The sequence below is a fragment of the Lasiodiplodia theobromae genome (genome assembly GCF_012971845.1).
Source record: "Lasiodiplodia theobromae strain AM2As chromosome Unknown scaffold_3, whole genome shotgun sequence".
NCBI lineage: Eukaryota > Fungi > Ascomycota > Dothideomycetes > Botryosphaeriales > Botryosphaeriaceae > Lasiodiplodia > Lasiodiplodia theobromae.
In genome coordinates, this window is record NW_023336519.1 from 539903 (window position 1) to 553159 (window position 13257).

At 56.5% G+C, this 13257-nt stretch overlaps 2 protein-coding genes across 2 annotated transcripts; one reads left to right on the forward strand and one right to left on the reverse strand.

The window, feature by feature from the left end:
• Window positions 1-5947: 5947 nt before the first annotated feature.
• Window positions 5948-6543, forward strand: LTHEOB_1120 (BolA protein; the record flags this gene model as incomplete). Its single annotated transcript, XM_035507930.1, has 2 exons — window positions 5948-6253; window positions 6376-6543. 2 exons carry the CDS (start codon window positions 5948-5950, stop codon window positions 6541-6543), a joined length of 474 nt encoding a protein of 157 aa, XP_035367467.1.
• Window positions 6544-9247: 2704 nt separating this feature from the next.
• LTHEOB_1121 (Arylsulfotransferase) lies at window positions 9248-12230 on the reverse strand (the record flags this gene model as incomplete). Its single annotated transcript, XM_035507941.1, has 3 exons — window positions 9248-11707; window positions 11768-11938; window positions 12102-12230. 3 exons carry the CDS (start codon window positions 12228-12230, stop codon window positions 9248-9250), a joined length of 2760 nt encoding a protein of 919 aa, XP_035367468.1.
• Between the last annotated feature and the right edge of the window lie 1027 nt (window positions 12231-13257).

A 13257-nucleotide genomic window follows, 5' to 3' on the forward strand; every position in this document is an offset into this window, starting at 1 on the left:
TCTTCATGACTGCGAGCGGCAAGGCAGCCAGACAATCTCCGACCTCGGCGCGAAGGCTGTGAGTAAGTGATATGCAACAGCGAGCGCGACCGAGCGATCGCCAGCTCTCTCGCATGTGATGTCCCGAAGCAGCAGCGTGATTGCATCACCCAGCAACTCAGCAGAAACACTCCGAGCCACAGAGTCAAGACGCCGGCCTTTTGGTGTGATTAACGATTGCATGGCAGGCGAGATTGAAGCGAGATCATGCCATCCGCATATGCGCAAGGTACGGCATCCCAGCGCTTCATATCGTCGCAGTGATGGTGGCCTAATGCTTGGGGTGTTGTAGCCTGCTGGAAGCTGACTTCGCCGCAGATTACACTACAGGGCAGATGCTTTTTGTTGCCGTGATTTGCCTGCTTCCAGCATGCAAGGCTTTCACTGCTACGCATGTGCGGCTGGAGCCTCACGAGCAACATTAAACGGTGTTGACCTCATAGTGCACCAAGATCCCAGCAGGGATCGGGAGAAAGAAAGACAATCAATCAACACGACGACAAGATGGAGATGCAGGGTCCGCGAGCGGCGTTTGTCACGGTGCTCTCGTTCGCGACCGAAAACAGCACGATTGCATCAGCTATGACGAGTGAGGTTGTTGGGTGAGCGGGCAGCGATCATGATCGCCGCTGCATGTAGGCATTTCATGCCTTGCCATCTCGCTCCCCCTCATTCTTCCCCCGCAAATTCCAAGAGCTGGCACGTATGCAGGTTTACCTTGGTCTCGTCATCGTGGCGTGGGAAGATTGGCAACGCGCTGGGGTTTGAAGGCGTGGGGTGACAGCAAGGCTGGACAGCAAGCACGCAAGCACGATTCACCTGCGCTCCCCCAGATTCATCTCGCCCTGCAAGTGGCGGAGCAGAAAGCCAGAATGCGCGTGTTGACGCCAGCTCGTCTGGAATGAACAAAGTTCTGTGATGGTGATGCGATGGGCGATGCAGGCTGATGTTGTGCTCAGGAGACACTCTTCTTTTGACAGCATCATGTTTGCCATTAGCCCGCCGGGCGCCAACTGACGCAAAGCCGCACACGCAAGCACCCTATCACAACCGCGGCGCTGCGTCCGCTCGGAAGGGTCGCGATGCAGGGTCCTACCAGAGCAGCAAGTGATGGGCGCCGCGAGCAAAGCAGGTAAACGCGGGAAGCTCGTGGGTACGCCAAGTCGCCCTGCATCGCGCTAGGTGGTAGAACGCGCCACGAGAAGGCAATGCTGCATCAACGGGTGGTAGATAGTGATAGTAGTTAGCTGGTCCGAGCTGGGAATTCACATGCCGACAGACAGGGAATGGGGCTCTTCAAACGCCGACAAGAGACCACGAACAACACCGACAAAAAGGCCTAGGCCGGAAGCCAATGCGTGCGGGAGGCTCCCAGGAGAGGGGACTGTGGAGAGATGGCAAAGGCACGCGCGGCAGCAATCTGAAAGGGACCAAAATAACGAAGCGTGTCTTTTGGGCGAATGCAAACTACAACGAGAGCAGTAAACAAAGCCGCCTTCTCCCACCAGGCTGGGTAGACGTCTCAACACAAGGGACCCGCTCTTAGCGCCTGCACCCTGGTCGCCGGCCACGACTTCAAAAGTTCTTGCCGCTGCCCGTTTCGTCTGCCAGCCCGGCTTTCAGCGACCTCATTCCGTGGCTACATGATGGCAAAGCCGCTTGTCGTATCGCGAGACGCGCCGCTGCACGCCTCAGCCGAGAGCAAGGGGTAGCTTGTGGGTCTTCGCGCAGCCAGCAGACAAGCCACTCGACTTTTCTGACGGATGGACGGAGACGGACGCCCCCACTCACTCCTTCATGCTCGCTGCGAACACAACACCCCCCCGACATCCGCCGGTGTGGCGGTGGCAAAATGAAAAACATCAACGTGCACCGGCACATAGACATGTCGCTCGCAATTTCGAATCCGCCCCAACCAAAAAGCCGCCTCTCAAGCCCATCGTCTCGGTGGCTGGCTCAAACACATAGCATCTTGTTCAACCTGAGCTCGTAGGAAAATGCTGCTGCTGCACAACATCATGCCATTTAGCCAGAAACAGCAATAGTCTCACGCAAATTTTCTTCATTATCCTACTCATGTCCTGTTTCGAAAATAGTCATTCCTCTCTACTTGAACATCAGCAACCTTTCCGGCCGCTGCCGATTCGCCTTTCCCTATCGCCCCCGTGTGCTCCTGTAACCACCCGTCGCCATCCGGAGTGGCAAGTCCAAGTGATGATTGCCCCAGACTCAACACCGATGATCCAGTCCCCTTCGTGTTACCCAAAACGTAAAACTTCCGCCGCCTTGACTCATAGAAACAACAGAGATCAGACCATGCCCAGCAAGCAAGCAAAAGGCTAAGAGCCCAGAAGAAAGAGCTGAGGACGCCTAAGGGAAGAGAGAGGATGGCCTACCAGACAGGTTGTACGTAAGACAAGATAAGGTGCTGACACCAAGAGACCATCCGCTGGTGTATCTCAAGAGGAATAGGCAGTTGAAGTACAAACGGCGGTAGAGTCGAGCCGCTACAACCATGACGACGAAAATAGACACGCTCGACACATCTGCCGTCCTCTTACCTAACCACACCCGCATCACTTACCTCTACTCATCCTCCCGTCTCACTCTACCTTTATCGCACCCGCGGTGCCTCTTACCGCCATCACCCACTCCACACGCTCCGCACTCCACAGAGAACGCCCGCGCTCTCTCCACCTCGTAGTACATAGCGGGCAGCGGTGTGCGTTGGAGTGCAGTAGTAGTCAATTAGTCACTTACTCACCTTGCACCACCGCCCACCTACCAGTCTTTCCTTCCGTGGAAATGCCGTCCGTCTGCCTCATCCGTCTATCTCTCTCCATCCAACCATCCACCATTCCTTCCCGCCGCGCTAGTAGCCGCCCGCCAAATATCTCCAGCACATATTGGCTCCACAATCCAGACGGGTGCCTCCGTCAGTAGAACCGTAGACAAAAATCCCTCCCCCCCCTCCAGATCCGCCCCGCCCCACCCACCCACGGTCGTCTCCCCCGTCCGCTGGTCGGTCGTTCTCCAATCCGCCCCGCACGTCACTTGTCTGGCATTACTAGTGCCTCCGTCCGGTCAGCCACGCCATCCCGCTTCGAACCGCCCCAAGAGCGGAGCCAATGACACAAGTGGCAGGGAAGCCGTTTAGAATCAGAAAGGTCCGGAATAGGAAAGGGCGCGCTGGCATTCGTTCCGCACCAGAAGAGAGGAGGGGGGGAAAAAAAGGGAAAGAGTAAAAAAAAAAAAAAGTACGCAAGCGGCGCTGGGACCCCTATACGCACAGAGAGATCTTCGGACCCTGATCTGGAACGACAAACCTAACCGTAGGATCCAAGCAACTCCACATAAAACACATACACCTATATCGGCGTTTCCGGTGATCTTAATTCATTTTCGCGTCGCGAACTCCTCCCCCTCGATGTTGCACTGACGGATTAGCTCTGCATGAAGCGCAAAGTTAAAAAAGTCGCTTTCGGTAGCCGGGTCGCCGCCCCGATAAGGCGCGTTGTGGTGGCGTGTGTGTCCGGTCGGGAAGGAAACAACGAAAAATTCAAACTGCTAATAATAATGCCCGATGGAGCGATAGCGGGGCATCATTGAGCTTCCCGATACCAACAAATTGTAAACCTCTCTCCCCCGGCGTCGACTTGCTGTCCGTCAACCCTGGGGGAGGGGACAAAGCCACGCCTGCGTCGCCAAGTCTTAACGAGGATGATGCTAACGCGCGAACAGGACGGCATTCTCCACGCAAAAGCCAACGTTTGCGATCAAAAGGTGTCGCGTGGACTGAGCGGACATGATCCCATCACCACTCCCTGTTATTCCCAGCTCAGGTCAGTCGGGGCTGTCCGAATCGACTCACCTCAACGGAAACTAGACGGGAAGGCGGGGGAGTGGATTGTGGGATGTCTGGGCAGAAGCAGACGCTGACTTTGCTAGCACCTTGTTAGTTAGCCACCACACCCACCCCTCCCACGCAACCTCCAGGCCAATGATTGGTAAGCCCTCTCTCCACGACGCAAGACTGACTGGACCCTGCCTGCATGCTGCAACCCCCCAGCCGGATGAAAAGCTTGCCACCTGCATTCGACGGGTAATTGGCCGCTGCTTGGAGACGACCTTTGTCCGGCGGTTCTAGATAGGCGCCCTTGATGTTTGGGGGCGTTGGCAAAGACGCAGGTAGCACGGGCAGTGCATGTCAGATGTGCGCACGAGAGCCTTGTGCTCGGTGGTTCTCGCTGCTTCTCAGACTACACTTCACATGCAGGGTCCAAAAGTCATGACCTCCAGACCCTCGGCCCTCGTCCGTGGCGTGAGAGCAGCAATGCAACAGTAATTTGCCAAGTGTCAGTTTCGAGTTGCTATGCAGACTGCCACTGCTCACTCGCGTTGGCCTCCCGAAGGCTGACTACGACTCCCGAAATTCGGAAGCCCAACCCCGTTTGCCGCTCGTATAATTCCGTGGTGAGGCAGGATTACCCAACAAAGCCGGCGATGCATGGCGGGGGTGCCGAGACGCAATTGCGCCGCCACCACCAACGCATGTCCTGTGTGGAGTGCATGATGCGGCTTGGTGAGAGGGACGAATTGTGGACCCGTTTCGATAGTGCGGGACGAGTGTCTGGAGTGCAGATGGAGGGTAAAGAGTAAGGGTGCTGTGGGGCTCGTACGCGTCGAGCCGTCAGCCATTGTGGTGGTGATGCTTATGCCGCGCTTGCTTTGGTGTTGTGGGGCTCGCCATGCCGCTGGCGTGCATGCTGCGAGAAAACCCTGTCCGGATCGAGAGCGGCAGCGGCGGCGCCGCGGTGGTAGTGCTGCCACTGTTGATGAGGAGGCAAGCTTGAGATGGCGCCGCAAACAGAACGCCCCTGCCCCCAAGCATGCAACCCCGCGTAGAGCTTGCTTATCTTCGCCGCTTCGAGCATTGACAGGAGGGTGGCTGCACGCCTCCTCCCGCAAGCAAGATGAAGACCCTTGAGGCGTCAAGCGAACCTCTGGGGTGGTTGGGTTGCGCGGGATTGCGTCGACAAAACTCAACCACCCACCCATCCTCCTGCGCGCGCAGGGATCAGCAGCGCCCGCCCGTCAGCGGCTCGGGCGACGGTCGGCGCGGCTTTACACTCGCATTGCGTGCAGCTTGCAATCTCCGCGACTGAAGCTTTGCAATCGCAGGCGGCATGAGATGGCGCAAGAGGCAGAGGGCTCCCTTGCAGGCAGGCGGCTCGTCCGGCCCCAACGAGACGCTGGGGATCTCCATTTGAGATAAGCGTGACAGCGCGAAACGGCAGGGGAAGCGATAGGCGGATCGCGGTGTCGATGGTCTGGAGCCTAAGGTCGAGAGGAGCGGCTCATCCAGACTCGTGGCGGCTAAGGACCCTTGACGTCTGCGGAGATGTACCTTTTGTTGCGGCGTGCGGAGGGTGGGTAGTGACGGAGGGGTACTTTGGAGGTACCTCCGCGCGGACGTGCAGTTATTTGACGGCTGCTCTGGGGGAGAGCGACGTCGGCGCGGCCTGCAGCCAGTCAGCTCACGCTTCGCACCCACCCCGCATCTCGCGCCCGGCGCTGATCCGAGACATGGCTCCGGCCGCTCTGGCTGTGGCGCTGCGATGCCGCAAGCCGAGCTGGTGTTCGCGAGAGCTGCGCGACGTTGCGGGATACTGATTCCTGAGGCGAAGGTTACGAAGGACGTCGGTGGTGAGGCTCTGAGGAATGGCTGCGCGGCGATTGGCCGGCTGCTTTGACCCACCCCGGTCGGTCGGCCGGCCGTGATGTCGGTGCTCGCAACGAGTCCATGACGAGCGTTCACTCTCCCGCAAACCTCAAACTTCTCCCAGGTACGGATACCGTCTTCCCTTGCTGCCCCCGCGCCCCTCTCTGACCGCCCCGCAGACTCTCAATGGCGCCCTCAAGAGCCGCCTCGCGCATCGCCGCCTCCGCAGCCCTCAGCACGCGCCGCTGCGCCGCTGCTGCAGCATCTGCCCACACTCCACTGACGCGTTCCTACACCCAACTGCTATTTTCGCACAAGGCCCCGACGCCACGGCCAGCTGCTGCCCGCGCCGCAGCCTTCGCACCAGGCCCTGCTGCAGCGCGCCGCTGCATGTCGAGCAGCGCCGCGCCCGAGCCGCCGGATTACCTGTCTGAGGGCGAGCTGCATGTCTTCAATAAGATTAAGGACAATCTAGACCCTGTGCGCTTGGAGGTATGTCGGATCATGCCAACCTCACCCCTCTCCTACCCCCTCTCACGCTGCCCTCTCTCTCGGCTGTGGCAATGGAAGTGAGGATGAACGAAGGGCTAACAATTTTTTTTTCTGTGGAGTAGGTCCAGGACATTAGCGGTGGTTGCGGTTCCATGTACGCGCTCGATATCGAAAGCCCCAAGTTCAAGGGCATGACGGTCATCAAACAACACAAACTGGTCAACGAGATCCTGAAAGACGAGATCAAGGGCTGGCACGGCGTACAGTTGAGGACCAAGGCCGCCGCATAGTCGCAACCTTGCATTTAATCGCACATCTCCCACGAATCACACTCTCCCCTCTCTTTCACACGGGCGGCATTATTGTATATTGGGCTGGTCATGGTATCCGGGTCTTGGGGGCGTGTAGGCGGCTTATGGTCGACTGGGCTTTTGTAAAGATACCTGTAGAGATGGGAAAATAATGTAACAATATAAGATATATCTACGGATAAGCTGTGTTTACTACGAGTTTTGGGTGATACTGGTGTCTTCGTGTGCTCTACGGAGTTATTGACTCGTTCAAGTTCTTGCTCATACTTTCTTTCCGTACAAGTTCTCTTTGCTTTTCAGAGTAAGCCCGGGTCTAATAATTTTCTCGTCTTCCCTCTTGTTCTCTTTCCTCTGATTTGGGTGATTCGATCGCCTTCCTTCACCCATCAATAACTATTTTATCTTATGCACTGAGGACAATTTATTGCATCATGATTATATAGCCATTCACCAACATAGCGCAATGATGAAGGGCAACTTGAATAACTGTTTTTTATATATCATTAAAATTGTTAATTCAGTCATGGCATACACAGCATCTAAGTCTCTGAAACCCGGCCAAAAGTACTGAGCAGCAGCAACATCTGCTATGTCAAGGCTTGTGCTCACTGAATCTGGGAACCACCCGCTTCGACTACAGGTGAAGAGAGGGTTTTAATATTTCGGACTGCCAAAGAATAATGCATGCTTCACACGAATTTCTCAGCTGCCAACGCTTACAAAGTATCGCTGGCAGGTGATCAGCACATGCGAGAAGCTTATGCCACAGTCTTTACAATCCCGCGATGGATATTGAGTGACTTGTGCTTACAATTATTCCTTCAGGCCCTTTCGGCATGAATTATTGTCCGCAGAACAACTAAGCTACGTTGGAGGTTTCGCTCATGGCCCTTGGGGGATTTTAGAGCAATTTCCAATGAGCTATTACAGCGAGAAAACCATTACAACCCATTAAGCTTCAACGCATCACTATCGATGATTCATACTTCAGCATCAAGGACCATCATTACGCGAAGAGGCGATAATTTACAACGGTGTCCAAGATAATTTTCCTGCATTTGATAATACTCAAATGGGTTGGATCTCATGGTGGTCCGTATGACAATTCCTTCAAATCTTTCGTGACTTTACCGTCTGCTCCTCACTATGAAGAAAGTAAGTGAACTGTGAATTACCAGAAGCATTTTTCACATCATAATCATACCGAAATATCTCGTAGTAGTGCTTCTGAAGCACATAACAGCTGTAGATGGACGAACTGATATGCGCATCATTTTCCTTAAAATCTCAATACTCCACAAGAAAAAGGTTCAAAATAAATCTCGGACCATTGCCGCAGAGTTCGGAGAAGCTACTGCGATATTCAGAGTATAAACACTTGATGTATATGTTCCAGCTTTAACATGTTTAGAGAACTATCATCGGAACGCTTGTAGCTGTATTATGTGCTCCCAATAATACGATCTTTGGGCGGAAAACACTCGCCTCATCTCACGTTGTAGTACAAAATTTTCTTCCGCCTGTTGCCATCCAACTTACCACCCTTGGGACATGTTTTCGCATAAGAGACGGTGGTGTGGTTAACTCACCCAGGAACTCAGAGAGACATGAGAATACGGGTCGGTTTGCCAAAAACAACTCGTGGGAAGTCTATATCATTTAATAACTTTAATTCCTTGCTTCTTATGTTTCAATCTTGAACCCATTTCCCCTACAATGGTAGCCAACAGCACACGGGAATTGGGAAGTCCATCACTTCTGGAACATGATGAACCTCTCCATATACCGTAAATCAACATTACTAAAGTGAAGCTCTAAGCTTCCTCTACGCAGACGGAACCGCTCACAATTCGATAGATTCCGCAAGGAGCTCGCAAAAGCGGACAGGAGTTTCATTATTCGTCCTTCGGAGATATTCAGGTAACAAAATTTCAATTTTCAGTGATACGATCTAGCTCGTTCTTGTGTGTCTCAGAGACAATTTTGTTTTTTAAAGACAGCATTGCGGAAAGACACCGTATCGGAAGTGCCTGTCAGGCCAGCAGACCAGTCATTGATCCGCCCCTACGCTATGGTCACGTCACACGTAGGCCGCATCCGCTGTGTACCATAGCTCCTTATGTTTTGGAATGATATGTGCCGAACGCATGCAGGTGATGCGTCTTTTGGGTAGATCTGCAGGCTTCTTAAAGCTCTCCGCTTGCTCTTTGCATCATTGATCATCATCACCACAGCTTGCAATTGCAAGACACACATGGTAAAGGACGCTACTGTGTGGCAAAGGGGGTATACCGATCATGTAATGGCCCGGGTTTACTTCCCCTCTTCTCGTGTGCGTCGTGGAAGTATTTATCTTTGATCGAAGGTCGGGGAAGCGGAGGCGATGACGGAACACAGCATGTCTGAACAACGATGAAAATCAACATATTAGGATGTATATTATCGACTTTACTCTTCGAACATACGGTGACTGATGATTAGATACAGTGTTCGAAAATTTAGTTTTGAAGTAGGCATTTGAGTAACCAACGCCGCCCCATGCTATGTGACCGCTATGCTAACTGAGAATCCGCTCAAATGCTCGGAGACGCCAAAAAAAGATTAAATGTGACAGATCCATCTCCAACGCATAATGCATGCTTACCCTTTTGTCCGACTTTTGTCAACATCGCTTCATCCCTCCCTACATGCGTTCACCATCCCATTTGTTCTTCGCCTGGAATACCAATGGCGCGGAACCCCAGTACTCGGCCTGACTGCCATTCCTCTGATGGTATCCCTGCTGCTGTCTCATCTGTGCCATGCCCCTCCTCACCTCTCCCAACGTCATCTCCTCGTCGAAGCCCCTCCCTCTCCCGGCACCACCCACGCCCGCAGTGCCCCTCCCAAAGATCATCGGCGCCCAATCCAACCTGCCCAGATACTCGTCCCCACCATCGCTGCTCCGGCTCTCGCTCCCCGTCTCCACCAGCTCCATCGCCTCGTCTTCGTCCTCTTCATCCCCAGCAACGGCCCTGTACTTCCCCTTGTCGACCGCCGGCGCCTTCCCCTTCCACCTCCTCCTCTTCCCTCCACCACCAATCCTCTCCTCCTTCCTGCTCGACGACCAAACGCTCCACCCCCACCACACCCCCAACACCACCATCGCCGCGCCCACGCCGACACCCGCACCCACCCCCATAACCGCCAACCATCCCCACGCCTCCCCTCCCCTACTCACCCCATTCACGCTCGCATACCCCCACCCCGCGCTCCCCGCCACCGCCGCCTGCGGCGGCACCTTCACCAACCCAATCAAGCCCTCACTCTCATCCGCAAAGACAAAGTCCCCCCCTCCCACCCCATCGTCATCATCGCCATTGAGCACGTCAGCAGGCGCGTACGGCCGCTGCGCCCCGGGAACGACGACGCGGACAACGGGGCTCTGGCCGAGGACGTTGCCGCGGGCGTCGAGGGCCTCGACCCAGATGTGCGAGACGGGCAGGTTGGGGATGGTGAGGACCGTCTCGAAGCCGGCGCGGGCGAAGGTGCCGAGGTGCGTGGTGACCGGGGCCGGGTGCGTGTCCGAGGGCGTGGGGATCTTGTCGCGGCGACGGTGGCGGACGGCGCGGCCGCCGCTGTTCAGGGTGGACAAGGGGTAGGAGGACGACGGGAAAGGGGAGGAGGACGGGGAGAGACGGTATGCGGATGACGGTGATGGTGACGGAAGAGTCGACGAGGGGCGCTCATCCTCCTCCACTTCATCTTTTCCCCCGACAGGATCGACCGCGTTCCCCAGGCCGTACGCCTCGTCATACGTCGTCGGCCCATTGCCCCCCAGCACCACGACGCCGCCGTCCTGCACCACCTTCCCGAACGCGCGCCAGCGCTTCACCTCTGTCGCGCCGTTCCAGCTCACGTACGCCACCGTCATCGTCTGCCCCACGCCGCGGCCGCTGCCATCCACAATCGCCGAGCTCTGGCCCGTGACATCCCCAAAGGCGTACGCCACGAGCGCGGGCGGCTCGACGGGCCTGCCCACGAACCCGCGGTGCTTGTACGCGCGGTACGTGTCGAGGTGCGACGTGACGAAGCGCGCCTCGGCCACGACGCTGCCGTTGGCGCGGAATTCGGTCATGTAGCCGTTCTTGGACCAGCCCACGAACAGGTTGGCCGTCTCCCAGTCCGGGTAGCGGTCGTGGATGTGCGTTAGGCTGGATGGGTAGGGTGTTTTTGTCGGGTCGAAGGTGGATTCGTCTTCGTCGGCTGCTTGTCCTTTGGAGAGGATTTGGACGGAACCGCGGAGGTGCGAGTAGTCGCCGTCCGGACGCGGGTAGCGGCGCAGGACCTCGGCGGTCCAGCTGGCGCGGTTGGCAGGGTCGTGCTGCAGCAGGACGATGAGGGCCGAGCTCTCGCTCGCCGTCGTGACCTCGTCTTTCCCCAAACTGCCGGCGGCGTTGTCGAGCAGCGTCAGGATCGTGTGAGACTCGCTGGTGGATACGATACGGCCGTGGTGCTGGCGCGAGAAGTGGAAGCCGTCCTTCATCTCAAAGTCCGAGGCCTTGCCGCCCATCCGCCAGACGATCGACTTGTCCTCGCCCGACACGCGCATCAGCGAGTCCGAGTAGCGCATCGAGAACAGGTAGTCGCCGTTGGGGAACTTGTCGATCGAGTTCATGTGCATGTAGTCCCAGCCGCGGCCCTCCTCGGCCGACTCGGGCCAGGGAAAGGTGCTCTCGTTCAGCGGGATGCCGTCGACGCACTCCCACTCGAAGTTGACCGTCTCCTCGCGGCCCCACAGCAGCGACTCCTCGACGATGCCGTTGCTGCGCGCCCACAGGTTCACGGGCTCATCGGCGGCCTCGCCACCCACCAGGCCGATGCTGGCGGCCGGCACCTCGAGGTTCTGCTCCGTCACGTACAGCACCGCGTCGCCGTCGTCGATGACGTTGAACTCGTGCTGGTTGAAGTCGTCCGTGTGCCCGCTCATCTGCACCTCGCGCACCACCTCGTACGTGTCGGACAGGATGACGCCCGCCCCGTACACCGACGGCGTGCCGCGCCCCACGTTGAGCGAGAGGTACTTCTTGCCGCCGTAGTCGATCGGCTTGAAGTCGAAGGCGTTCATGTTGTTGAAGTCGCACGCCCCACTCCATATCAGGTCCTACGAAAATGACTCGTGAGCCGTGAGGTCCAGTCGTTAAGGTTGCGTTGCAAGACTCACTCCGTTGCTGTCGTATATGGCCGGGCCGACCTGGCACGTCTCATACAGAGGACCCTGGTGGGATTCCCAGCCATTGTTGGTGTTGTATGGCGCCACGAACCAGTAGCCGGGAGTGACAGCATCCCTGTCGTAGATTCTGACGTCGAGTTTAGGTGCCCTGATCTCGGGGCGCTAGACGATGTCGTGATGATCAGCATCTCTCTTTCCCCCGGATTGGCACCGTGTTTGCTGATATGGATCCCGGTTGGGGGGTTTCTTGGCAGTGTGGACACTTTTCACTGTCTCTTTCGGGAAGGGGGTCCCACGGGGTGGCCTGGAGAGAAGAAGCACGTACAGTGACGAAATTGTACAAGCCATCATTATTCGTAAAAGGGACCTGAGCGAGCGTGGGCGGAGCAAGCCAAAATGCGGCAACGATGGACAAGGGTAGGTAGTGGGATACGCCACGGCGGGTCGTCTCCATGGCGGAACAACGGCAAGTCGTTGTGGTGGCGCCGCCACACTCTCTCAAACGCGAAAAGGGAACAGGAATGGAAGAACAGGGCAGAACTACGCGGGAGGCATGGCGAAGAAGTACTAGTTTCCCGCGCCCGAGTGGTGGTGCGTGTGCCCTTTCTCCACGCCAAGAGAAGCAGGCTTGCGCGCGCCGTGATCCTTATTGTTCCCTGAAGGAGGCGACGTAGAGGGAAAACTCGGATCCATTGCTGGTCATCTCGTTTGCCGACTAAAAAAGCGGAGGCCCGATCCGAGCGTCACTCGGCGATACCACTGTCACCGCGATCCTTCTTGCCCTGTAGAAATGCATACGCGTAGTCCTGAGGGGCTGGGCCGCGTCGCTACCGTCCGTCCTCTAGTCTAATTGGCCTGGCGCGTAGTGCGGGGATTGGCGTGAGGAACCTCTCCATGGACGAGGGGGCTGCCGGGACTTGTAAGAGCTGACGTTGGCTTTGCGGCTCCGGGCGTGCGAGCCAGCATAACGCCTGAGCAGAACAGGGCTACCGAGTGGAGATCACCGTGTGCAATCAGCATTCAATCGTTTCTTCTCTCTCCGGCTCGAGCGGAAATCCTTGGCAGTGGAATTCGTAACAACGTCGCCTGGCATGAGACATTCTCGGCTGTTGCTCCGCCGTCGTGGCGGCCAAGAAGTGAGATGCACGACGCGGAACAGGAGACGTCAGCAAACGGTCAGGGCAGCGCCGCAGGAACATTCCACCATGGCCAAGCGTCACGGGAACACCTCGGCGCTGCTTGGGCGGGAATAGGAGACTGCCAAGCTTACATTATCAATTTCATCTCCGCCTCCTTATTGCACTCCTGATGGCACATGCATGCTGTTCTGGTATCTGGTCTCTTTTTTTTTCTTCGGCGACTAGCTCTACATACGACTCCAACCCAACGTTTTGCCGCCCTGATACATGTCACGTCTGCTGCGACCGGAGTAATAATGGCTAATGTACAGTGATTAGAGCACCTCATCCAGAGGCCTTATT